The sequence below is a fragment of the Excalfactoria chinensis genome, chromosome 1 (genome assembly GCF_039878825.1).
Source record: "Excalfactoria chinensis isolate bCotChi1 chromosome 1, bCotChi1.hap2, whole genome shotgun sequence".
Classification (NCBI taxonomy): domain Eukaryota; kingdom Metazoa; phylum Chordata; class Aves; order Galliformes; family Phasianidae; genus Excalfactoria; species Excalfactoria chinensis.
In genome coordinates this window covers 56,731,816-56,759,217 of record NC_092825.1, presented here as the reverse complement: position 1 = coordinate 56,759,217, position 27,402 = coordinate 56,731,816, and the positions used below count along the sequence as shown (strand labels likewise).

At 43.5% G+C, this 27,402-nt stretch overlaps 1 protein-coding gene across 1 annotated transcript in view; it reads right to left on the bottom strand.

Moving 5' to 3' along the window:
* Positions 1-1,236: 1,236 nt before the first annotated feature.
* TMTC1 (transmembrane O-mannosyltransferase targeting cadherins 1) overlaps positions 1,237-27,402 on the bottom strand; it is a 141,662-nt gene continuing 115,496 nt past the window's right edge. The window contains exons 12-20 of the mRNA XM_072342570.1: positions 23,964-24,107; positions 15,694-15,802; positions 10,214-10,316; positions 7,122-7,257; positions 6,345-6,489; positions 5,872-6,009; positions 5,374-5,496; positions 4,448-4,525; positions 1,237-3,703 (exon numbers count right to left, since the gene is read on the bottom strand). Of these exons, the coding sequence (XP_072198671.1) occupies positions 3,563-3,703; positions 4,448-4,525; positions 5,374-5,496; positions 5,872-6,009; positions 6,345-6,489; positions 7,122-7,257; positions 10,214-10,316; positions 15,694-15,802; positions 23,964-24,107 (1,117 nt within the window). The 3' untranslated portion in view covers positions 1,237-3,562. The remainder of the gene's footprint in view (positions 3,704-4,447; positions 4,526-5,373; positions 5,497-5,871; positions 6,010-6,344; positions 6,490-7,121; positions 7,258-10,213; positions 10,317-15,693; positions 15,803-23,963; positions 24,108-27,402) is intronic.

Sequence of the window (27,402 nt, the reverse complement as noted above, 5' to 3'; positions counted from 1 at the left end):
ATAAGAGAGAGAAAATATCCCCTCCATTGCATCATTGTCCTGAGGGATGGAAAAGGGATGGAAGAAAGTAATGTTGGACCTTAAATAAGCAAAAAAGTAAAACAAAATCCATCAGCTGAAAATGTTATTCGTGGGGAAAGGAAAAAGCAACACAATTATGTTTTTCATTTAGGATTAAAATGCACAGTGAGCGTTAGACAGGAGCCGTCTCACCCTCTTTGAGTTAATTCTCCACTTCAATATTGGTGAGCATTGAGGTTTAGCCAGCGCAACTGATACAAAGAACAAACTCCCCTCCACTACGTCGAGCTTCAGCCATTTATTAATTTGTAATCTCTGCTAACCACGCTGAGCACCACAGTTGGCAGAAAACAGTGTATTTATAATTCATTATTTTATGAGCCATGCAGAGCTAGAAGAAGAGGACATTTCCTATGATTAATTTGGATTATACCCAGTTTATCACAAAGTAAGTCGTTCTATTTATCTTTTACAATCGTATTCTCTTTTGGTGGAGGTAACCCATTTCGTATTACATTCCATTGCTCTTCTTCACCTGCAATAAATCTTTTACAAGATTAACGTCCTGAATAAACACAGCATTTTAGCGTGGGAGCCAATGAGACAGGGAGTCAGCTCAAAACTTCGCGAGCGTTTAACTGCTTTGGTAGCTCATGGCCTGAATCGCTCTCCAGATACTCTGCCAACTCGCAGACCATCATCCTGCATAGATATGGTATAGATAGGGTATAAAGTGCTGCTTTGGGAATCTGGGGGTCATTATCCACCCTTCTCCTCTCAGTAACTACCATAAACACAGACTTTTGTCACAGAAACGTAACCAGTTCAGCTGGGATTATTCTACACAAATGTGTTATAACATATTCCTCTTTCAGGAGATTGGATGAACATACGGCACACCTTCTAGCCAACCTGCCTCCCTCACTGGAAGGAGAGTCTCATCTTCCTAGGTTATTCTGCAAGGAAGACAGCATTACTAAAATGGTAATCCTTTTCCAGGATCTGGGAGGGGGCACCCAAAGCTTTATTGTACTTACGCATGTGTACCAGCTTTAGGAGGCCAAGATGGCTTTGATCGTATTCTAGGAGAAGAACAAGACATTTGTTCCAGGTCACTCAAGAAAGACAAACAAAGTCTTAAACTAAAGTTATAAACACAAAACCAAATCATCCCCCCCCCACAAAGCACTGCTATAAAAAATACAACTTCTTTTTCATTTGAAAAAATATGTTTAATTGGCCACAATTTAAAGCAACACTATTGTGCGGCTTGTAGAATATATAGTATTTATTTAATATATCTTTATGAGACAAAGTTTATAGATGATATGCATCTCCCCTGACCCATTCCCTGCTTCACTGGGTGTCAGAGCACTCTGCATATAGCTCCCAGCAGGGTCTCTGCACAGCACCGTGTCAGGGTCTGCACCAGACACATCCCTGCTGGCCCCGACCATGCTGCTGCCCAGCAGCACAGCAGGCAGCCGGCCCTCTGGAGAACATGTCTGGAGAAAGGCAGGGCATTTTACCTGACCACGATGAGAAGAACTTGTGGTTCTCGGCTAGGCCCTGGCTATTTTTCCCTGCTGCTCAGTATGGTCCAGTTACCTCTGAATATCTTGGTTATGAACCCTCTACAACTTTGCTATTCATGGTGGAGACCAATAGCTCTTCTCAGAGGCCATCTGTGTGCTGGTTTCTCCACCCAGAATCCCACAGGATTCTGCTGGTAGGAGCCCTGGAAGTGCCTGGGCTGTGCAAAGATACTCTGTGCAAGGCATCAAGTGCAGCACTGGCACTGGGAACATGCAGAAATGTTAGGTCAGTAAGTCTGTGGCTATAAAAGCTGTGCAACCAGACAAGAGCTGCTGCTGATCCATCCCCAAGCCCCCAAACCCACCCTCACCCTCTAAAGGCAAGGAGGCTGGAAGGAGGAGGGAAAATCCACCAGGGAGAGGCTTGCTCTTGCTCCCTGAGAAGCTGGCATGAATGCCAAACCTGGGGCTGCTCTTCTGCAGGGACTGGGCACAACCAAGCTTCAGTACATGTTTTAGGGCAGCTTTCTGCAGCAAGAAGAACAATTTGGTGACCTACCCTGATGTCTAAACACAAAAGCAGGACCACCAAGCACAACACCACCAACCATCCATGCTTTCTCTAAACTGGTACAAACAGAACGAGCAGCAGTTCTGTTACTGTGATGACGTTTGGCCCAATGTGCTCCACAGCCATTTACTTTAGAATTATCACCAGGGGGAATTATTTAAGCACACTTCAGTGGTGCTGCATTTTTCTGACTTCAGGCAGTACAAGTGACAAAGCCCAGCTACGTGGCCAGCTGTGAATGACACTGCCCAATTCATATAAAGCAGAGAAAATATATTAATCATTTGATTATAAGTTAAATAAATAAAGCTCAAAAATAAAAGCCCCAATTCTGAAGAGAACTTGTTTTCCCATTTAAAAATAGAGATTTATGATTGATTAGCTATAGCTTATTTTCTGCATCTCTTAGGGGACGGGGTGAGAACACTTTGACAAAGTGTTTTGTCAGTGATATCACCGTGATGAATGGGCTTTGTCCCAGCACACACATAAAAAGCCTCCTTAGTACCTTCCTGGCCTGCCAAATCTTCCCTAATCATTCTGTGGCTTTACTTTACCTCCTACACCAATCAGTTTTATTGTTTCTGTTTTGTTGGGGTTTTCGTTTTGTTTTTTGCTTTTTTAACTGGGGACTGGACAGGAAGTCAAGTAATCCTAGAGTTTCTCAATGCCTTTGAATACTTCCATTTTTGCAGAGTAGTACTTATTTGGCCTGCAGGGAGAGAGCAAAGAGTAAAGCTATATGGTATTTGACAATACTGATATCATGTACCCAAATTGTTATAAAATGACGATCGTATGCATAAAACATTCAGCTGAGGTTTTTCCTCTAAGGGTCATTTGTCCCACTTGTTCAATTATCCTTCTAGGGTGGTATTCAGATACTGCTTTCCCTCTCTTTAGAATCATCTTCGAGTCATGTTTAGAGCTGTATAAGTGGCCACCATTTCCTCACCATCAACCCCTCGAAACCTTTTTATGTGACCTATAGGACCATCCTTCCTGGCTCAGATGGATCTAGCGGTACTTGCAACAAAGCTCATCAGTGGTACTCTCTGTGGACAAGGTAAGCCTGCGTTGAGTAACAGGAGGTGCTACTTCACCCCTGCTTCAATAAATGAGTGCTTTGTCCCCATGGCTTCCCCGGTGATAACCATGATATTGGAGTTATATGTCTCACCACTCACGGTGTGATTAAAATGGGTTCAGCCTAAACATAAATTTTGATTAAAGGAAGGTTTTAATTCGTTCTCCAGCATGTCCCACAGGAACTGAGTGCCTCCTGTTATTTGATCAAATGTAAGCATGCATTCAAAAATTGCCTTCCGTAACTCTGAGTCCTGCCAAAATTCCTTCAGTGTCACTTTGAGCAATGGGCTTCCACCGCATTCTTCTCCAAGGGGTATGAGTTCCTTTCCACTGCTGAGACTGAATGCTATGTCTGATCTTTCTCCTGGACTTCCTGAAACCGTTTCTCCAAGCGATCGAGCTTGGCCAGATTCTCCTTCAGCAACTTGCTGTTTGGTACCAGCTGCAAAGCTTTCTCATAGTAGCCACGGGCAGTGATGTAGTTTCCCTGCAAAGAAAATGAGTGATAAATTGCAGTTGTATTCCCTAGCATAGAAAGTTCATTGCTTGGGAAAAGTGAAGACTGTAATACAAAGGGAAAAATGTTTATAAAACTTGATATTATTATGTAGCTAGAATATTTCATTGTGAAACGGATCACTGAGTGCTGTTACCCTAAATTCAAACTAACACACATGCCAAAATGTGGATTTACATTCTTCCATTATATTGTACCAGAAGAGTTAACTTTACTTGGAGACAGAATACCCTGAGGATGTCACACAATGTGAATCCTTAAGACCCAAATCATAATTATATGCTAAAGTATTCACAAAGATAAGAAAGCTGGCTGCCTATTTCCATAATTTCATGTCAGTATTCTGCGCTAGACATCTTTATTAAATTTATTAGGTAGAAAGGAATTTTGGAAGTTGGCTCACCATGAAATTTTTCTAAGGTAGGTCAATAATTCAGGCACAGAAACTTTAGAGATGGGCAGGTTGATCCTTGCAGCCCGTCCTCTTAAAAATATGGGATTTATGTTAAATATTTCTAAGCAACCTGGTTGGGAATATCTAGCTGGGGTTGTATAGACTTTCCAGTTTTTTTGGATAAAATATGTCAAGGATGCTTGCTGGTCCAAACTGGTGCACAGACATGCAGCTATTGGCAATCTGAAGCAAGTTTAGCTTTCTGTCCTGAGTAGTCCTCCCTGCAGCTGACAGCTTAAGGAAAAGCAAAATTAACATACCTTGATGTGCTCAATGCCTCCCATATTCATCCAGGCCTGAGCTTGGTCAGAGTTGAGCTCCACAGCCCGTTTATAGTTCTACATAAATATGAAACATTTTTAGGTTAGGAGTCTGGATCTTCAAACAAAAGCAGCAATGGATCAACACACACAAAAATGAAGCGTGCACTCCCTTTGCAAGGCTTTAATTTGAAGCTGGATGCAGACTATGGTAAAGCCACCTGCACACAAGGACCTGAGAGCAGCTCTATTCCTCCCCATTGCTTCTACCACTGAACTCTGGGCAAGCAAAAAGGACTTTGTGGAATCAGTCAAACAGCTGTTTTTACTGTTTCATAACAGAAAAGGATTCAAACCAGGATTACATGTCTCCAGGGATTCTGAGAATAGTCCGATCTGTCCCAGTAACATAATTTTCTGTGCTATTATTCAGCATTAACATAATTTCTGAGCTGTCAAGCCTTCTGTTCCACAGGATAAGCCAGTCTATCAGCTATTAGTTAATGAGGTGAGATATAACAACATTGTGAGCTCCCACAGGTCCCTGAGCTTTCAGCTGAGCCACCTGGAGTTGCCACTGCCATTGAGAGGGGCTGGGGCAGGATGGACTAAGGGTCTGGTCAGTGCCTGAGCTTCACCATGGTCCCACCATGACTCAGTAATTAACCTCTCAGGGCAAGGAGCTGTATTTTCACACTGGAATAAAAAAGATGGATGTGAAGGGTAGAAAGCAGCCCTCTGTTGAGGAGAAAAGTTGCAACCAACTAGTGAAGTTGACTGCTCCATATCTTTAGCTGTACTACTGATGAACTGATAAACACCCAAAGCCAGCAACCAAGGTACATGCATCATAGAGTATTAGACACAAAGAGTTAACTCTGTATTTTAACCTATACAACTGTACAGGGGGCTTAGAACAGTCATACCTCAAAAGCCTCATCAAGGAGATTCTGTTCTCTCAGCTGGTTTCCCTTAGTGAAGAAGAGCTCTGATATGATTTTTTGATCCTTTGGTTTTAGCTGAAGAGCTTTATCTATAGCTTCAAGTGCCTGTGAAAAAGCAAGAGGACAGTGAATCACTGTATTCTGTGCCCTTTCCTTTCTCACCATTACTAAGGCCTCCGAGTACAGGAGCCAGAAGAGCAACAAGTCCTTCCCAAAAGCAAGTCTTTCCCAAGAGCAGCTCCTTCCCTTGTTTGCCCCACAGTTATCACATGTGGAAATGGGGGGTTTAGATGCCTTTGGCTGATGGGCAATGGGGCTGAGTACAGCACAAGCAGTAAGTGCTCATAAACTTCAAAACTCATGCTGCACAGTGAAAAAAAAATGGATCTCCTGAGTGTGTGCTATGGGACATGACATCTCTGGAGAGGCAGAATTCTATATGTGAGCACTCTAGACAAGGGCATCTTGCAACCACAGTACCTTAGCATAGTGCTCCTGCTTGCTGTAGATGGCTGACAGAAGGCGGTAGCACTCCAGACACTCCACATCTTCATCAAGTATATGGTTTGTCATCTTCTCTGCTTCCTTCGTCCGCCCCATCATTGCTAACACCTGGGCCTATAGTGCCACATTAAGAAAAGTCATGATTTTAAAAAGTCAGCTCTCTAATATATAGTGCTGGTGCTAGGCTCCAGTGAGGAAGGGGTTGGTGTTAAGAGACAGCACCTCAAGGAAGGGTAGAAGAACCACACACAGCCAAGAAAGGTAGAGGCTGAAACTCATGTTCTGAGGTTCTGAGGACAGGAGATCAGGAGGAAACAAAAGGAGTGGGAGAGATGGTCACTGGATGGCTGGCATGGAGGTTGCACCAAGCTCTGAGCCTCTGGCCACACTAATGTGGCCAGCCTGCTCTACAGGTGGCCTTGGCTTGGCTATGCTCATCCCACACTCACCAGAGCCAGTCGGGTCTCTTTGTTTGAAGGCTGCAGTGATGCTGCTTCTCTGTAAACTTGCAAAGCTTCTTCGTATCGCCCTGTGTTGTAGTACAGAGCCCCCAGAGGGGACAGGATTTCAGCTTTGCGGGATACCTTCAGTGCTCTGGAATTTGGGAAGAAGAAATGTTTCCAGGTGATGTGGGAATCAAAGCAGAAGTGTGAGCTGTGGCTTGCACTAAGATGGAGCAGTAGAGCCCCACAGTCTGCACAGCATTCTCATCCCACCATGTGAAGCATGATTTTAATGTCATGGGGGGGATAAGTGTGCCTACATCAGCAATCTCTCTAGCTACCCAAGAGGGAGAGACTAAATCCAAAGCGTATGTGAACATACAGCAGGGGCTGGGATGGCTGGCAGGGGCAGGGAGTGTGAGCACAGGTTGGGATGCCAAGAAGGAGGCGGTGCTATGCAGGAGTTATAGCTGTCACTGGCACATCACTCACACAGCAACACTCAGGACAGTGGAAATGGCACTAAAAACCTGCTCAAGCCACTGAAAACACCTCTGACATTGTTAGAGCATCCCTCACCCAAAAGCAGCAGTGTGCTCAGCCTGGAGGCCTCAGTCAGCACTGTCTGGCCAAGCACTCAAAAAAATAGCCCAATAAATCTGATTTTGAATGGATGGAGAATCCAAGCATACACTGACAGTTTCAAGTATCACAGGCATTTTAGCAGAAATGAGCCATACGGAAGGACAAGGGAAACCTTCTCCTCCCACTTCAGTTCCTTACCGCTTGTACCATGCCTCAGCCTCTTTGTTCTGACCCAGGGAGCGGTGAAGCCTGCCCAGGTTGACCATGGCAACATGGTGTGTAGGGCTCAGGTGGATGGCCTGTCTGTAGTGGGACACTGCTCTCTCAGGAGCCCCTGGAGAAGAAAACACTTTTATACCAGTGCCTCAACCCATCCTATCCCACTGGGAGAGATGTAACTCCTATGCGTGTTCCACCTCCCATGAGAGCACCCTCCTACCCTAACCCACTGGCTCTGAGAGAGCAGTCCACAGAGGCATGGAGAACAAGCCATGAGTGTTCCTTGCAGCCACACCACTGCAAATCATTTCAGCCATTTCAAACCAGAGACTATTCCCTATCACCCTTTAGTGTTCATCCTGTTCAGTCTTTGCGTGTTGTGCATGGGAGTAGCTGCCAGTGTCTCATTCTCAGCTCTGTGCAATAAACCCAAGCCTGCAGATGTCTGCATGCCTACTCTGGTGCACATCGGCACTGTCTCTGTGCTTCAGTGCCATTGGGTGGCACTGCTTCACTGTGAGAAACACTCTACCTGGGAAAGGTCCTGTGGGCCATGACATCATCACCACCACAAAACAAGACTGCGCAAACGCCTCCAAAAGCTCAACATAATTCACCAGTGTCCTATATTTCTAGGAAACTCCAATGCTCAATTTGAATGGAAGAAAGGTGCCACACCACTCATTCATCAGCTTCAGCGCTATTTCTTGTAGTATACTTTTATTTGTCCAAACAGTGTCTGTCCTCAAGAGGGACCGTGCAGTGCAGAACCCATCAACCAGCTACTGAAGAAATGAATGGGGCACAGTAAAAAATCCCAATATTTCAATAATGCAAATATTGTAAACTGAGCTACAGTGTGGGTTTAATTGCTTTGCATAGTCTAGGAAAGCTAGTCTGGTGGTGAAAACTGATACTCACAGATCTGTGTCTGTCAGCAAAGCATTAGACTGCATGTACTTCCAACCCACTTTCTTTTTATGTTTTAATGAAATATACAAATACAAAAGTAGTTTTGTTACCTTTGTACATTAACTATAGGATAGACTTTATCCCAAAACAATTCTTCCTCGTTCAATGCTGTTCAGGCAAGCCAAGTGGTTGGACATCCCTGCATTACAGTATTGGCATTTTTAAGCCAAATCACTTCAAAATGATTTAATTCAATTTCTAGCTGGAAAACAGATCTTGAAACAGCCTGCGTGCGTTCAAGCACTGAACATATGCTGCTGTGGGAATTTTATTTTCACAGCTTTCCAGACAAAGTTTGGTTTTCTTGAGATTATCTACGCAACATAAAAGTACCATTAACACTCCTCGGTTACTTCCTCTATAGGAGATTGGGAGAAGTCTATCAGCACTTAAGATTCATCAAAAATCAACTGCTTATCTTTCAGGGTAGGATTTCTTAAAGCATCCAGCAGCAGTCTCACTCTGCTTCCACCGCTAAGGAGATGGAGGTTTGTGAAAACTACAACTACAGAACAGGCCAGGAAGCAGCTGGGAGAGCACTGAAGTCCTTAAGGTCAGGTAAATGCCTGTCCTGTGCAAAGCAAATAGCTACAGAAATCACTGAGGAGATACTGAGCATCCCTATTCACTGCAATCACCTATATATATATATACATATATGTCTCCAGAGTGGACACTTGCTGGAGATCCTTGCACAAAACCTGAAGGTTCCCAGCGTGGTGCATCTCACTCTCTCATTCTCCAGTGCCCACTGAGGAAGAACACAGGCTGAGTCCCTCACAGCTCCTCCACGCTTTACCATCTCTCCAGGGAGGTTATTTACATGTCAGGATTTCAGTTATGAAATTCAGTGTTTTGTTTTGTTTTGTTTTTTTTCCTATTGTTTGTGTGTAGGGAAATGTAGTAATAAAACAGGAAAAGTTAGTTTGGACTTTGGCAGAACACCCAAGTGCAAAAAAGAAAGAGTGCTGCACTGCATCTGAACCAAATCTTTTGGCAGGAATAGGGCCATTCAATCTGGGTCATGAAAGAGAGAGGAGTACAATGCTGGAGTTTTTATTATTTGCAAGTTTGAAGTTTGCCAGCGCACAAATTCAGGATCTCAATATCTATCATTTATGCCACAAGACATTTTTCAATGATGAATTTTCTTTTTGGCTTCCTATTTATTTCACATTGGTACCACAGGAGAGTGACAGCTGAGTGTCAGCTCAGAGGGAGGACAGCCAGGTGCACACCAACAGGCAATGACTGCCCTTTGCCACTGTCCTTGCTTCCCAAGCACCACTGGAGCTGGGCACAGTGTGAAAGGGACTGAGCGGGGAGCAGCAATACACTGTAAGTCTATGATGCTTTGCCACTGAGTCACAGCTCTGTTCTGGAGAGACTTCAGGGAATAGCTTGGTTTCCACTAGCTCTTTGTCAGCTCAGATTTGGAAGCTTATAAAGCTGTCAGTAAGAGGTGGCAACTGCAGATGCATTTTATGTGGATGCCAGGAAGTGCCTGAGTCCATGGAAGTTGGATGGGAACCAGCAAGGCAGAAAAGAAAGGCTTTCTATGCCATTATGGAGCCCCTGAGAAATCAATTCACCCCATAGTATCTTACATTATGTTTTCACAAAGGATTGTGGTTTAAAAGCCATATTTGTTTTTACAGTAGTGGCACTCAACCTTTAGTCAAAGAGCTGCTTTGTCACTAAAGAGCTGCAAGTGCTTCAAAGACTATAACGATCCACTTGTGTGCCTGGGGTTTTAAACTGGGGTTTTACTTGATGCTGCCTGCTATCCCAGAGAAATGGCAGGATTGTTAGGGTGCTTCCCAGCTTGAACTGAAGAGAGCAAACGCCTGTGCAAAGATGGTGAGAAACAGTGCAGGAAACGTGCAGGCTGAATGCCTTTGCTGCACACCGAGTGCACTGACTACACATTTCAGTACACAGCCAGCTCAACAGAGCAGGGATATTTATTTCTAAGCTACAATGGAGGTACAGCTACGACTCTGCAAGCTTTGGAAACTCTTTTAGAAATACAGCACTGAATAAAACATGTCAAAGCAAATAAACCCAAGAGAGAAAATCCTTTGTTTCATCTCACTTACCAGTATCAACCAAGAAAACACCGTAGTTGTTGTGCAGATCGGAGCTCTCTGGACAATTCTCTATGCCAGCCTTGTAGACCTCCTCAGCTTCCTTCAGTCGTTCCTTGAAACAGGATCAATGAATCACAGAATCATTAAGATTGGAAAAGACCAGTGAGATCATCCAGTCCAATCATCACCCCATGCCCGCCATGCCCACTGACCACGTCCCTTGGTGCCACATCCACATGACTCTGGAACACCTCCAGGGTCCGTGACTCCCCCACCACCCTAAGCAGCCTGTACAGTGCAGCACCACTCTTTCTGAGAAGAATTTGTTTCAAAGGAAAAGGATATTTTGGCAGTGCCCATGTTGGCACCACCAGTGCACTCCCCTTGCCACACAGGGAGCTCAGGCACCAGCCCTCCCCCTCTAAGCCCCTTAACAGGGGAACACGGCCCCTGGCTTCTGAGCAGCCAACATTTCAACCTGTGACAAAGACATAATATATCTGCACTCCGGTATGCCAGAGCAATCCTAACAGCTTTCCCCCCATGCATTCACAACTGAAGCAACCTGTGAAAGAAAAACATCAGCTGGAAAAGGTTGGGCAGTTTGTGTGCAACGTCAGTGAGCCTCAGCTAGCACGCACCCAGCTGGGAAATGCATAGCGACAGGGGTCATGTTGGTTCTGTTACCAATCTGTCATTTGGGAGCTGATATGTTTTAATTTATTTGTTTAATGAGCATCTTGCTGGCTAACTTTCCCCCTCAGGAGCTCTGCTCTTCATTCCCTGAGCAGCAGGGAAAATACAAGGAATGAAAGCTCGGTGTGCATGACAGCTGAGGGATGGGGAGTTTGCACAAGGCAATGAAGGAAGCAGGAGGAGGACTGGGGGTGATGGAAGAGTGGGGAAAACCTGACAGATTCAGATGAAAAACAGGTGTTGTCAATGTGTGAGATGCACCTCCCTGGGTCTGACGGGATGTGCTACTGCTGGTTCTCCAATGGGCTGAGCCCTTACATTTTGCATAGATTTCAAGGAGGTTTGTAGGGGCAGAGCATTTCTGAAAAATGCACATCTTTCCTTTGGGAACACCCTGCCCATGGAAGTGTCCCACCGGCTGTGACTTGTCTACCCTGAGCTATAAGCAGCAGGTCCTGAAACAAAAACAAGGCATCTAGTCTGGATCAAATAGCAACTTAATAAGGTTTCCATTTCTCTCCAGCCACACGGTACGTGCCAGCTGCCCACATGCTCACTAGCACCACTTATTAAGGCTTTCCTCCCACCTAAGCTTGAAGCTTTGCTGTTGAATATACTTATGGCAGGAAGGTTGTTCACAATGGAAAACAGCAGTATGGAGGGATGCCAGGTAAACCTCCTGAGGCAAAGGGGTTTTTTGTGTTGGTTTTTTTTTCAGTTTTTCTGCTTCTATGGAGCAGCCCTATGGCAACAAACCCCACGACCTCCTAATGGAGCTCCCAGGCAAAATCAACCATCCAGGGCCCTGTAAGGAAAGCCTGGCAACGCCATAGCAGACCTCATGCCGGGGAGCTGAAATGAGGTTGGTCCATTCACTCCATGTCTCACCAATGCTCTCTGTGACCGGGACCCAATAACCTGGTGTCAAGAAGACAGTGTCTCCTTGGCTCTACGTCCACCTGTCAAGGCAGGTCCTTAAAAATACTGGTTTTGGGATCCTGGGCCACTTCTTTGTGTGAAGCAGAACTGGTTTTGCTGTTCAGTCCAGCTGTGAACTCTCCTCCAGTCCTACAAATCCCAGAGCGTACCGTGCTTCCTCTGGATTTAAAGGGTAAACCTGAGAGCAGCATTGGGTCTGTGGCCGTTTAAATGCACAGACTCCTTTCTCACCTCCTATTTCAGAACTGGAAAGCTGGAATTAATAGCACTGGAAGACTATGGCTTGATGAAAGTGAACGGTTTGCCATAGTTAAGTGCTTTCACATTTACGTGATGAAGGTCAGCCAGCAGAAAGAGAGGGTGGGATGAAACACAGAAACATTTTTAGGAAGTGCTTAAGTTTGGACATCATGGACGTACTTATGGGAATTTGATGTCATTAACCTGCAGGGTCAGGAAGAGTGAAGCAACCACCAGAACTGACTGAAATGAACAGTAACTTCTTGAGAAAGAGTGTGTGTCAGACAGGCACTAATGAGTATATTTTGAAGTTTTTCTGTGTTCATTTCTTTTCCTCTCATTTTAATTTGCAGCAGAGAAATGTGGCTTTGTATGCTTGGATGTCAGTTTTCTTTGTATTATTTACTGACCATAAACCCAATCGTGAAGCAAGACGGGCCTAGGCTAATCTAGATTAGCAGCAGCATCCCATGTTGAAGCATTCCCACTCCCTGACTCTAAGCACTTTTAGCATTTTTGTCACGGTTGCACTGCACATGCATTTGTACAACGCTTTTTTGGCATCTAACATCCTGACCCCACGTGCCTCAGGCTCAATGCAGAGTCTGGAATGATTTCTCTAACAAAGCGTTTGTACTGAGAGCAGTCAGAAGTGGGGAAGGGTGGGCCCATCTCTTTCTGCCAGAGCTTTCCCCCTCACAGCCGCTCCTCTTCTGAGGAGAAATGCTCTAAGTTCATCAAGGCTTGAATCTCATTAACACTTAATAACGCCACTTCCCAGTCCTTCATGAAACATTCATCAAGCTCACAAAATTCAGAAGACAGGCTTAAAAATGTATGAGATTTTTTTTATGATATTAGAAAAATTATGCACATAAGGATCTCTCAGTTAAACTGCAGGGTTTTTACGTCTGCTTTTCTGTTGCTTTTTCTCCTTATGACTTGGATTTTCAGTGTGGGTATGTCTGAGCAGGCTCTCTTCTGCAACTAAGTGGGTTAAAAAGTTTCTTTTTCTTAGTGTAGGCTGATATACTTCCAAAAAAGAAAGAAAAAAAATGAAATACTAGGAAACTCTTGGATCCAGAAACTAGAGCCTGAAAACCGTCAACTAGTATGAGATGACTGATAAAACTAAAAGAGCTGGAAAGAAGGTGTTCATAGAATCATCAAACAGCTTGGGCTGGAAGAGACTTTAAAGCCCACCCAGCCCCAACCCTCTACCATGGGCAGGGCTGCCACACAGCAACTCAGCTGCCCAGGGCCACATCCAACCTGGCCCTGAGTGCCTCCAGGGATGGGACACCCACAGCTTATCTGAGCAGCTGTGCCAGCACCTCACCACACTCTGAGTACAGTGTAGCTCCATTGGTTCAGAGTTAATGCAGGCAAACCACTGTTACAGGGCCATGACAATGGCAAACAAAGTTGTCTGATTTCTGATATTAGTACCACTGAAACAATTGGCGAAAGCAGCAATACTTTGTGAGTGAGTTATGATATCAAGCAGAGAGCAGTAGTAGGAGCATGTATTTATAAAAGGCACAAACGAGACCCATTTCTATGCAGTGTGAAGGTGTTTTTTGTTTGTTTTTTTCAGGTAGGCTCTGACTTCTGAATCAACCAGCAAGGAGAGAAAAGGGTAATCATGCCATGTAGCAGGCGAATAGTGCCAGAGACCTTTCTCTTGCAGTACTTTTTACAGTTCCAATACTGTTTTACTGCATCACTTCTACTGGTTTTTCCTTTTTCTCAGCCTTAATGCAAAGCTGAAGGAGCAGAAGCTGGTCACAGAAGTGATCGCTTCATGAGTGTTACTTAAATGTGCAGCGTTTAGCCTTTCAGCCCCTCTCTCAAACATTCAAGGTAGGACCCCTGCCAAGGTCACTAGGATGGGTGTGTGAGGAAGGAGGTGCTCAATCAGGCAGTCATCAGCTGTGGCTGAACATGAGAACGTGTTAAAAGCCTGCAGGAAGTTGTTATTTTCTGAAGAAACTTTACAAACTATCTTTTCTTCCTCAGCAATTACTCAAGTCACAAGAGGATGAACGATCTATACATAAAAGCAGATGAATTATTGCAGGCCTTGCTAATGACATTTCCTTTGGGCAAAAGACCTCAGGGCTCTATAGTGGTTTTATTGCTCTGTTGACCTTACGGCTGATGGTTCTAATTAATAAATTCAATTAATATTAAAACCAGGTATTACTGCAGACAACTCATTTCCTATACTTGCAGGAGACTCCTCATTGAGGGGCTCATTCAAAGTAGAGTTCCCATTCAACACGGTTCTTCTTTCAATTCATCTACTATATTTCTAGATTCCTGCAGCTGATGCCGATAATATTCAAACACTTGAAAGTCATTTAAAAGGGAAAATAAAATAGCATGTCTTTAAGTAACCCATATATACCATAGATGAATTTTGCAGAGTATCTACATCATTAAAGAAGCCAAAGCCACAGATCTGCTGAAATGTATCCACTTGCAGAGAGAAGATTTAATTAACCAGACTAATGGAAAATAGTGAAAGATGGCATTCCATTGCTGTGTCTGTATTTGCATTTCGGCAAGCTTTTATTTAGAAAGCTTTAGTATCCCATGCTACAGAATGGTAAGATCTCAAATTCTGGGGAGAAAAAATCAGTTTTCCAAAGCTATGTAGAAGCTTGCTGTTGTTGTGCAAGGACCTTACCACTCATCATTACAGGGCCAGACTAGGGCCATTGGTTGTGGCTGCAGACCATGGGAGCAGTGCTCAAAACACAGCATCCCTAATATGTGCTGCTGCCTGCTTGCAGGAAAGAAGGGCTTGGTGGTTTCAGTGTGGGTACCCACACTTCTTTTTGTGCCTCAATTTCCCTTTTCCTATGTGAAGACAGTATTTCACCTCACCGAGACCTTGTAGAAAGAAATTACCTCACCGCAGCAAGCGGTGAGAGCCCTGAGTAATGAGCATGGTGAAAAAGCCCATGAAGAAATGAGTAATCCTGCCTCCAGAGCACAATCTGATCCCTGTGCAGTAAATAAGGTCTGGGGCACATATTGAACAATGAGGTTAAATCAAATATTGAGCAGCTGCTCATTAAGAGCAACATAAAGCAAGTGAGTTTCTCCACCCACCGTATGTGATCATCTATGGCAGTAATGAAGGGCTGTATCCTGAAGGGTTAGATGCAAGGGGAAGAACTGAAAAGCAGAAAATCAGCAATCTTGGTTTCCTAGCTCTGGAGGGCTTTCTTATAAAACCCCAAGGTTACCTCTGTTAGGTGTGTGTGAGGGGGGAGTACTCACCTATTGTGCTGTCCGTATTCGAGGTGCACTGGATAAAGACTTTGCTATAAATGTAGGGTGGTGCAGAAAGTGCATGTACTCACAACTTTAACAGTGATTTAGTTCAAAGCCACAACATGTGGGTGTAATTACTCAGTGAGACTGAGTAGGCCTCCTATACTGAACAAGTCATCTCTAAAGCAGCAGCCCAACAGATCTCTCCAGATAGCCCCTGGCTTGTGCACTTTGCTGCACTGTGTGTGAAGTGAGAGCATTTCTACTCTGTGACTGCAGCACTGGTGCATCAGCCCTCAGGAGCAAGAGCCCCAAATGAGGCCTGTTACCTGTTCAGCCAGCAGTGAGGCCAGGCTTGAGTAGGCATCTGCGAAGTCTGGGCCATATTTGATGGAGTCTCTCAGTAAGATTACAGCCTCCTCCTTCTTCCCTTGGGACCTGCAGGCCAGGGAGGGAGGGAAGAAAAAAAGAAAGAGAAGCTCTTTAGCGGTAGATCACCCACCGAACAGCTAATTGAAAGAGATGTGAAAGGCTCTGTCTTGTTCTTTTCAGCTAAGTCTAAATAATTCACTTGTGCCTCCTCTCCACAATGCACACACCCAGCATCATCCGCATCATACTTAACCAATCTGCCTGCCCTGTGAAAGAGGGTCAGTTCTCCGGTCACTGCATACATGCTCAGTTTTGCTTGCTGGCACATACTCTTTCCCATAGGTGATGCAGATGGCCCTGATATGACTCCTGTATGTCACTGGAATGGCAGGCATGCCAAAGACAGGAACACAGACACTGTCTGCTTGAGCTCTGGTGCTCACAAGCCGAGCATGCTGTTTTGAGCTAACCTGGGGTCTTTCTCCCATCCCTGCTGTAAATATGCCTCTCTCTTCCCAGACAGCTACTAAAGGAGGGAGGACTGACATCAGACACATCTGGAAGGAGCCAGAGAGAAGCAAGTGGGTCACTTGTTGAGGAAAGAAGCAACACAAGTATCTGTATCACGTTGGCAGTGATGAAGGAACTCATTCTACTTCATGCCAGAACAGGAAATGTGCTCACCAGGGCAACTCCTCAACAAACTCAGAGACTTTGTGCTTTTTGCACCCCTACGTTAATTTCAGCAGTGGGAACACACAGGTTTTAATGAATCTGCTGTTTGGTCTACTCCTTTGATGACTGCTCATACTGAGCATTACACAGTGATCTCAGCGAAGACAAAACATCTCCAAAATGGTAAATTCCTTAATATTCCGCACTGTGAAGAACAAAGAGCAATTTATTTTGACTATCCCGCAATCAGCACAGGCCACATGCTCTGTTAAGTCAACAGATTTGATTTGTCAACTTCTCCAGCCCTACTGTACTCTCAGTATTTCTCAGTAATTCTGCCTCATCCATCCAATCAGGATCTTTAGATACATGAAGGACAGCAAAAGCATTCCCAGGCATGAGTCCTTGGAAAGTCACTTGCATGCCAGGAGGGGATGCTGACAGGGGTAACAGGGGGTCTGCAGTCAGCTGATGTGACCCCAGTTGTGCCACTGAGTCATCGAGTGAACTGGGAACAGGACATCTGCCAGCAACCTGGCTCCCACAGCTGCAGGGTGGAGATACAAAGCATTTTCACTTCCTAATAACACTGTGGGATCTTTGCAAGTCACTAGGCGGCTGGTGCTGTTATATATCCAGGCTTATAGTTCATTACATTAATGTTTTCAATTAAACGTTTTGGATCTCATTAAATAATTCCTAACCACGTCAATCGTTAGGCTAGAGGACTCTATTATTCAGATCCTACAGATTACGAGCAGCGAATATTGAGAAATGCTTATGTTAGTGAGCTGGATTGTTTTTCCCAGTTACTTTACAGTTACTGCCCTGGAAAAAGGACAAACCCTTCTCAACAAAAATCTAAGGATATTTTATTATTTGAGCTACAGTTTCACCAGTACCACTCTGTATTCCTTCCCTTGGAAAAACGAGAAGGTTTCCTGAGCAAACATCTAAGGATGCTTAGCTGGACTGGAACAACATTTTCTTTGTGCTGGGTGTACAAGGAATATGAATAGCAAGGCTTACAAAAAGAAAGAGAACAGAGAAAGTATGTGAACACCTTGCCGCTTGGGGCTTAGATTTCATCTGAGTGACAGGGTCAAGTAACCAGATCTTGTTTATAAGGTGCAAATTTCAGCTGATAATATATGTGGCTTTGCAGAATTTTTCCCTTTTCTAGTTATATAACTACAGGAACATTTTGCCTGTCCGTTATGCTAAGTGAAAACAGTCGCGCTACTCTTTTTCTTCTACCAGTGGTGCTCCATATAAATTACACGAATGAATCAAAAACAAATAAAGAACCACTTTTCTCCTGCACTAATTAGAGACCAGCTAGCTTGTCAATTCATAAAACTTTTGAATTCCTTGGCTGGAGTTTCGTGGCACATTTTCATAAATCAAAACCAGATGACTGCTTCATAAAGGTACTGATGTTTGGCAAAAAATGTAGGAAATGCCAGCTACAGAAATAAAAGGATTAAGTGATCCGCTCAGCAGCAGTAAAAGTTCCCATTAACCACAAGCATGCTCTAGGAATATAGGGCAGTCCTCCTAATTACTCTTTTTTTTTTTTCCTAAATGGCCTTTTCTTCGTTTGATCCAAGAACAATGTTTGTCTCTTGAAAGTGGGGGTAGAGAGGGAAAGATTATGGCATCTTTTTATGTGACAGGCTGAGTTATATTACAAAAAGCAGATTCAATAGTTTCTCAGAGGGCTCAGTCCTGCAAGATACCGACTGCTCTGGCCAAGCACTTAAACACGTACTTAACTTTTATGTAGGCAAGCTGAAAATTAATTACTGGCTGAAGTGCTTTCCTGGACCAAGGCCAACATATTCAGCACTTTTCAGAATCAAGGCTGTAGTTTTTACGAATCTCATGCAATCTGGGAGAACACCGAGTACTGAGAGAACAGTCCAATACACTGATTTACCACAAACCGGGGATCAGCAGCAGGAAAAGCTAGGTAATATATACCTTCAACATGACAGAGAGAGGAACAAATTCAACTGACACAAGGAGCCTATGATCGCTTAATCCTATTTTTCCCCAAATTACCTTGGTTTATAATGCCCTCTCCTAATTCCATCTTCCACTCGAGTCTCCAGCCCTCCACAACCAGCATGGCGGAGCTGAATGCAAGGAGTAGCTTCTTCCCCCAGAAGCATCGCTTACATATTTTTGCAAGTGCCCAGCAGACTGAGAAGCTTAAACTGCCCCATAGAAGCTTGAGGATTCACGGGGCTGCTTGTGGGCTATTATTAGCACTAGAGCAAATTTCATTCACAACAGAAAAGTAACCTAGGAATTAGTGCTCCAGAGGACTTTTGAATTTTCAAGATCTGTTTTACAATGTGAAGTTACTTTGACTGCTTTAAAGCTAGAAACATGGAACTCAGTAAGGGCTCCACAACAGTTCTAAACATCTCATCTTATCTTTACACCATAATCCAAGGGAAGCTTGCAGTGTGTAGCTGTCTGAAAGGTAACTCCTAAGCTTGTTCAGCTACCTGGGTTTAAACCAACTCAGATAACTGAGATGCACTCCTTTGGCTTTCTGTGCTATGTGGATGGATGACACCAAACTGGGGCAGTGGGCAATACAGTGCAAGGAAGGGCACCTTTTCAGAAGGACCATGTCTGACAGGAAACTCGAGAAGGCGAACAATTATGTCCTGCACCTAGGGTTGGATAACTCCATGCACCAGCACACGCTGAGGGACAACAGGCTGGAAAGCAGCTCTGCAGGAAAGGTTCTGGAGGTCCTGGAGGACAGCATGTTGGCCGTTAGCCCTTGATGGTGAAGAAGGATAACTGTCCCAAGTCAGTGGGCCCAGGGAGATGATCCTTTCCCTTCCTACAGTATTTATGAGACTGGAGCAATGCCTAGTGCTGGGTACTCTCGTGGAAGAAAGGTATAATCATACTGGAGGAAGGTCAGCAGAGAGATGCTGAAAAGGTCTAGGCTGTCCTTGGAGATGTTCAAGATTCACCTGGACAAAGCCCTGAGCAACACAATCCAATCTGACCCACTTCGAGCCGTGGGACTAATTGATCTCCAAGAAGCTAGTTGCAACCTGAGTTACTCTTTGAATCTATTGTCAACTTAATGCTGCCAGCATCAGTTGTGGGTTGTTTTTGTTTTGTCTTTCTTTTTTTTCTTTTTCTTTTTCTTTTTCTTTTTCTTTTTTTTTTTTTAAAGTGAGCTAAATTAAGTATGTGATGTTGAGGTACAACCTCAGCACTTCAAGCTGAAGAGAGTATTCTAACCAGAGATCATCTGGAAAGCCAGATGTAGCATCACTGAACGTTATTGTTCAGTTTGCTTCTTTGAAAAGAAGGAAGGAGTATTTCAGTTTCTGAAAGATCTTGATCCTCAGTACACACAATACCTACCTGATGTTTTCCAGTATTTTCAGACACTTACATAAGCCCATGTTAACACTTTCAAATACATACATACCCAAAAGCCTGTATCAGGGAGGCAGGCAATCTTCCTCCCTCTGACTAGGTGGGTTCACTAAACTTGGAACAACGAGCAAAAAACGCAGAGAATACCTTTTGTTACTTGACATTCAGAAGAGAATCATCCCTTTGAATAAACTCAAGATCTCAGGGGACACTGTTTCTAGGCGCTTCATTTTCTCCTTGAAAAATCAGCCATAAGACTTGCAAAGCACCTAAGAGTTATGAGGTATTTCTTCATAAGAAATGCTGCATTGAATATTAGAGCGCTTTACGTGTGGAGAGAGAGAGCACAACAGAGAGTAAGTCCTCTCCCATTCTGCAAAAGAAAGCTGAGATCCTAAATATTTACTTCAAATGTTCATAATATTTTATTTCTCGTCTCTTTACAGAATATCCCACAGGCTATAAATTTATGTGAGGTATTCTGAATGCTACATATTTATCTCGGTTTTTCGAGCTGTATCTCAACAAAGCTGAATCTATATAGAGGAGCTAAATATTTATGTAGCAGGAAACTTTGAAACAAAACAAAAGAAAGCAGCATTGAGCTGCTTTGGAACACGTAAGCAGAAAAAGAGATTTCTCACTTTTGGGCAGGCCACCTTCTGGGGCTGTTTTAACTAAGAAATATCTGTCTGTGTTGTTTAATTATCCACTGCCCGATATTTATAGTAGACAAGAAAAGGATGACATACAACTTTATTTTAGTATATGTAAACAAAACCAGTGGTCTATTCAGCCTTTGTCCTGTGATGATTCCTGAGAACATTCATCTTCTGGCATGCAGTTTTCTTCATTGCATGCAAACAGAAAATGGAATCTCTTTCTCATCGAGGGTATCCAGAGAAAACAAAATAATAATAATGAAGAATTTCCATCCTTTTGTCCTGCAAATAAATTTTTTACTCGAGTTTAAATCACAAGCAACAGATGCTTGTACAGACAGCTTATATCCAGGCAGTAATGAGCAGCAGATTCCTGGATGGGAACAGAAATCCCATCTTTCCAAAACCCTGCAGCTCCCATTTCCCAGCTCTGCAGAGGTGAAATCTAGTATCTGCAATCAGATTTCAGTGGGTGTAAGGAATGCAGCAGAATTTGACTGGGAATTCCATGTCAGACCGTTTTGTTACATGTCCCATTATACAAAATGCAGTTACTAGACATGATTTGGATGTTGCAAGTGTGGCTCTTTCTAATCTGTATCTGCTACAGCCACCAAAGCCTTTGTTAAGAGGACAGAAAATCCTTTCTACATCCTGACCTTCTATCCTCTCACTGCCATCAGTTTAAATATCAAAACACCCTAATGTCTCATGTCACATCCAGAAAGCAATATCCGCCTGTAATATTCTGCAAATTTCAATTCATTAGCTAGATTATAATAGCATTTAGTGTCTGCAGAATTCTGCTTGCCCTATGCACGCAGCACAGCACCGGTTTCTCCCCAGTAGGTCACAGTCTCTTAGTGCATTCTCCAGATTAGGTTGAATAAAAGGATAATTTGGTAGAATATCACAGAATCACAAAATTCCTGGTTGGAAAAGACCACTAAGATCATCTGGTCCAACCTATCCCCACTGACCACATCCCTCAGTGCCACAGCCACACAGATCTTGAACGCCTCCAGGACAGCAACATCACCTTCCTGGGCAGGCTGATGCAATACAGTATCAGTCTTCCTGAGAAGAAATGTTTCCTAATATCCAACTTGAACCTCCCCTGGTGCAATTAAAGGCCATTCCCTCTCATCGTATCACTGTTAGCTGCTGCCTACACAGCATCTGCTTTACATGTTGTGTGGAAAAATACAAAACATGGCCTGAGCAGGCAACAATAAAGGGCTTGCATTACATTGGGAACACAACTAAACTATCTCTAGGTTCTGCATGTAGCTAGAAGAAACATGTTTGTGATAAACTGCCCTGCAGCTGTCACTAAGTCTCCTTGCTTTCTGTGAAGGACTTCACTTATCCTGAAATGTGATGCCTTATTATTATATATATGGCCAAAAAACTAAGGGGTGGCATGGGCATCTTGTCAGCCAGCCACCACTGCTATCCACTGGGGGTAATCCCAGGCTGGGTACTGTACCAGCAAGCTGCCTCCAGTACTGAGAACTTGGAGGAGACTGACTGACTGGCCTCTCCCAGTAACGTGAGTACCTTTGTTCAACTGATGAATGATAACTTGCCTCTGTGTACTTTCTCCAGGATTAGTAAACCTTATGTGGAAGCACTGGTGTTCCTGCATTACATGTATATGTGCTAACCCCTCACTAGGAGTTCTACCTGAATGGGAAGATACAGCTGTTTTCTATTAATACCCTTAGTGCATCCAGATGCAATAGGTTGCTTTGGAAGCCTAAAAAAAGTTTAGAAACTAGAAGTAAATGGTGTGGGAAAAGGGGAGAGGGAACCTGAGAGCTTTATTTTAAAGAGGTCAGCAGAAGTATCACACACCTTGAACGTATCGCAGTATGTGGCACCACAGAAGGATGCAGAGTGCACATAACCTGATGTATCGCAGTGACTTAAATATCATGTCAGGAAATACGTGACATATTGAACACAAAACAAACAGCAGTTCCAAGACAGTTTCCCACAGGCCTCCTTTATGCTTTGCCAGCGCAACAAATCCAGTTTCTGCCCATCTGTTGGGTCATAAGAGCCCATCAGATTGCCAGATTTAAGTGTTATTGACAAAGAATATCCCGATGCTGCTTCTGCCTTTTGTCTTTTTGTATTAATATTTCATATTTAGGAAAAAAAAAAAATCACAGAGAATAGTAACTAAAGCAAACGGGATGGATTAAGAAGACATATATTTTTAAAAAGCATTGCCATCTAAGGTCAATTTTAATCAACCAAATCTCACAAATAATATAGACTTTTCATTTACCTTAAAATAAGACTGTCTTTACCTTTCTTGTGAGTATGTCCAGTAAAGCACTAATCTGCCTTCTACATAACTACTTATTGGCCATATTCTAACCCCAAATCATCAGATTTACTTGCAGTATTACTCTGACAACTTCTCCATTACCAAATGAACCAGGCAGAGCTTCAGCAGTCTACTTAATAACATTTACATAGACTTCACACTCAAAGGAAGGGGAAAGGGAAGGGAAAGAGAAGGGAAAGGGAAAGGGGAAGGGGAAGGGGAAGGGAAAGGGAAAGGGAAAGGGAAAGGGAAAGGGAAAGGGAAAGGGAAAGGGAAAGGGAAAGGGAAAGGGAAAGGGAAAGGGAAAGGGAAAGGGAAAGGGAAAGGGAAAGGGAAAGGAAGAACCCACAACACTATCATGTCAAAAAAAAACCAGCAGTGCAGTAATTGAGATTATTTTTGTTTAATTGCACCTCTAGTAGATTTTAACATAGCGGCAAAGCTTTTGTAAATCTAAGTTCAGTCTTTAGAAATGGTTAGTCAAATTAATTTGCAAGATTATGATCGCTATTCTCCTTGCTAAAGGCTAATGCTCTAAATGACAACATATCAAATTAGGAGCTGATCAACTCGTTTTCTTGCTCATTAGAGGAACCACATAGGGATATGAGCAAACTTCCCCCTCAAACCCAGACCCCACCACCCCTGGAACTGGATGAACCTTCTCTTCTGCCTGTCCAAGAACCTCAAAAGTTAGGTGCTTATATTGAAACTACACAGAAGATCTTCCAGTTATAGCTAACTAACAAGGAGAAGGGGAACCTGCTCTGAGGGATCTGCTGTGTATGTGTTATTCATCAGATCTGCATCAAATGCCTGCCTTTGAACAACATGGCTTGCTTTACTGGAAAGGTTTACATGTCTCCACTGAGATGGAAATCTCAGGTGACTGGTTTGGACTCATACCCCACATTTTTTGATGCCTAATTTGGAACAAGTGAATGCCCTCCAGCTGAAGCATCACTGCAAACAGCACCTGAAGTGACCTGGCAGACAGCATAAGGACAGCCAAACTAAGACTTGTCCCCATGCCAGCAGTAAGAACTAATGCCGTTCCTTCACCAGTCAGCAGAGAACCCACTGTGGTGACATGCACAGAGAGAATCTGGATTTCCCAGGTCTGTGTACGACTTACTTGAGCAGGTTGCCGAGATTAAAGAGAGCTCGATTGTGCTGAGGGTTCAACTGAAGGGCCCGTCTGTAGTAGTCCTTTGCCTCCACCACATCTTTGGTCAGTGTGCCCAGGTTGTTGAGAGCACTTGCATGACGAGGGTACAGTCTGGGGAAAAGGAAATATCAAGTTACAGAAGCTCATTAAGTGACACACAATGCAAGTCACTTGTCCAGCCACCACTGCTGTTCGGCACTCAGCAGTGGGAAGAAAAGCTAGAAAATAACATCTTCCTTTCATTTGCTGCAGGTCCTGATGGCATCCCGAGGAACCTTTTCAACTCCCAAAGAGATTGTAAATCAGATCTTCTCCTACAGCTCCCTTATGCTTCCAGGGCAGAAGGGAACACTGAACAGCTTTGAAAGGCTGCTTTACCCTCCAAGCAAAAGGCAGAGTGATCAGAGCAGCCTGGATGTTTTTATTCAAAATGCTTCTCAAACAAGCAAGAACCGCTTAGTCACAAATATGTTTCCAACAGAAATGTGTTTTGACATATACAGAAACCAACACGACACTGCTAAACTGATCTGTGCCTTTTATTTTTTAAATATCTGCTTCCCACAATACAAGTGACATTAATAAAGGGCAAAGTGAAGCCTGAAATCAGCTGCTGAACCATGTTTTCAGGACAAAGCAAAATGATCAAAAAATCTGGAAACAGACTACATTATCATATGAATTCCCTGAGCTTCTCGCTGTATTTATTTTTAACACTTGGTTCTTCTTTTAAATGTTCAAAACAAACTTATATCTGTTCCAGGTAAAGCATTTCACATTGGGCCCAATGTATCTCTGTTAAAATTCCCTATGAATTAAAAAGCACATTGCGGTCCACTTAGCAGCTTCAACTCTCAGGTCAATCCTAATGCAGTTTGTAGGTTTTTCACTGGAAAACTCCAGAGGTAAAAGTGATCCAGGGCCCTTTGTATCACAGATGGGTGAAAACTGAAGTTTGTGATGCTAATGAAGAGACATGAGAGAGACGCCCACAGAGGTCCCACACAAGCTGTGAGAACAGCTGGAAAGGAAGGTGCCCACAGACCCTGTATTGATGCTCATTTTATTCACAACAGGGAGGAAGCAGATTAAGATGGCCAAGGCTTCAGTTTGAGGGGAACTAGCCTCAAATCCTGCTGCCTGTGCACATTTTCTATTTCAAGCCAGGACAAGTCATTTGGCATTTCTTTGCCTTAGGTCCCTGTTTGTAAAGTGTGGATAATAGCTTTGTAAAGAGATGTGGATAATGACATTATAAATAGTTAGCTGTGACAGCCCAGGGTACGGCACAAGGAAGGGCATTTAAAGGAAGCAGAGATTAAGATTATAATGTGGTCTAACTCTAAATTTTGGGAATGTTTTTAATCTAAGACTTTCCATGCTTGGTTTTTTGCTGTGTTTTTTTTTTCTCTTGCCTGGAGTTCTTCATTTTGTCAGTTCAGCCCAGGGATTTTCTGTACTTAAGTACCATGAATAATTTAGCACTTCATACACTGCTGCAACATTTGTATCAGTCATATTTTCATTCCACAGCACATAAGTGATTCTGGCAGGGTCTTATTTGGTGGTGAAGCCAGGAACATACAAGGAAACTCTGAGAAAAGAGGACGTGCACCAGGAACAAATTCGGGATGTTTCTTACAACTAAACAAGAAAAAAGTCCCCAAACTCTTTTTCCACCCAACACTGAGCCTGGCAGACAAATATCGCACTGCCACATCATTGAGGACAGGACATCCAAGGATGCAGCTCTGTACTTTTTATATAAACTCAGAGTATTATACAGGCAAAGGCTAAGTGTAATAAACACCACTCATATCTAATGACTACAGGCTCTGTCAACATTCCTCCTGCACAGATAAGCACCTCATCTGTCAGAGGTAATCACTTCTGATGCGAGCCTTCAGGTGCAGTTTCCAAGTACAAACCACCATCTGCACTATCTGCACAACATTCATCCACACTACCTGCATTCATGGCTTAAATGATTTTGGAAGAGGTCCTTAACTGTTCTTGTTACAGAGAAACAAAGAGAAGGAAATCCAAAGCTATCCTCCAGTTGTCACGAAAATAGCATCACTTTCCACCACGGAAGCTACCCAGCCAGTTATGAAGCACTTCTGGATGTGAGAGGCTGCCTGCACTTGTAGAAGAGTCAGTAAAAGACAAAGTGATCAGTGGGTAGGAGATGAAGCTTACCTTATCCCTAAACCCCACTGGCCCACAAGGTTAAGCCTCCCAGGATGAAAAAGTCTGGGGGAAAATTTCCACAATTATGGCCATGGAGTAATGGACATATTTGCCTGCTTTTCACCATGGGGGATGCAGTTCTGTGTGATACCTCAGACCACCATCTTAAGTAAAGAATGTACTATCTGCCTCTTGGCAAATAACAAAAGGCTCAGTCTTGCTTCCTGTTTCTCCCACATGATTTTAACATTGCTTTCAACTAAAAAGGTTTGGGAGTTATGTTTGAGTCTCGTTCTCCATTTGGCTATGATAAAAGCCAAGCGCCCCTTTTGTCAGTACTCATCTAAAAAGAGCTCTTATATCTGACATGAAGTCGCTTGACACATAAGTGGGCAGAAGTATTTCGGACAAATCTTGGGAAGTCCAGAAACAGATGAACATTTTATAAAAAACTGATGGTTTTGTCCTCAAACTTTCAGAAATTAATTCTGCTTCTGGCCTCTACTACTCCACACGACATTTTAGGCCCTGGAGATTTGCTTGCAACAACTTGCAGAGAAATGAAAATTCAAGATTAAAAAGCAGCACTGATTTCACCTCTAAACTGTACAGTTCTGACCATCAGTTCCATAAATACACTTCTGAGCTCAGTGCTAAAACCTCTTGACAGCAAATCATAGGATGCAGACACAACTCCATGTATCCTGGGCTCTATTTCTTATGTTTTACATTTATTCATTACATCTCATTGCCCTTTCCAAGAAATATAAGTGAAAAAACAGAACCTTAACCAGCACAAATTGTCAGCTTAAGCCAGCTTAGCATCTGGCCTGGAGAACTTATGACAGCTGCAATTTTACATTTCCAAGAAAATGTTGGGAGAAAAGAGTCTGAGCGTGGGGAGATAAGGCAGTGGTGCTGGGCTCTTCTACGAAGTTTCAGTTCTTTAAGTTTTTATTGTAATATTACTTCAGTATGGTGATAGAGCAAGATGAGACTCAACTGAGCTCAACGGAGAGCATAACCAAGCCCTAACGCAGCGACATCTAGAGTGAAGCAATCAGAGACACTGCAAGGCCCATTTTGAAACAGTACCTAGGAGGGGTCCAGCGCTAAGCCCAGCCCAGGGTCTGATCCCAAAAGTCAGCTTGGACTCAGCTACCATCTCTCAGATACATGCAGGACAATTCATAGCAGCTGTCCTCAGGGTTACAGA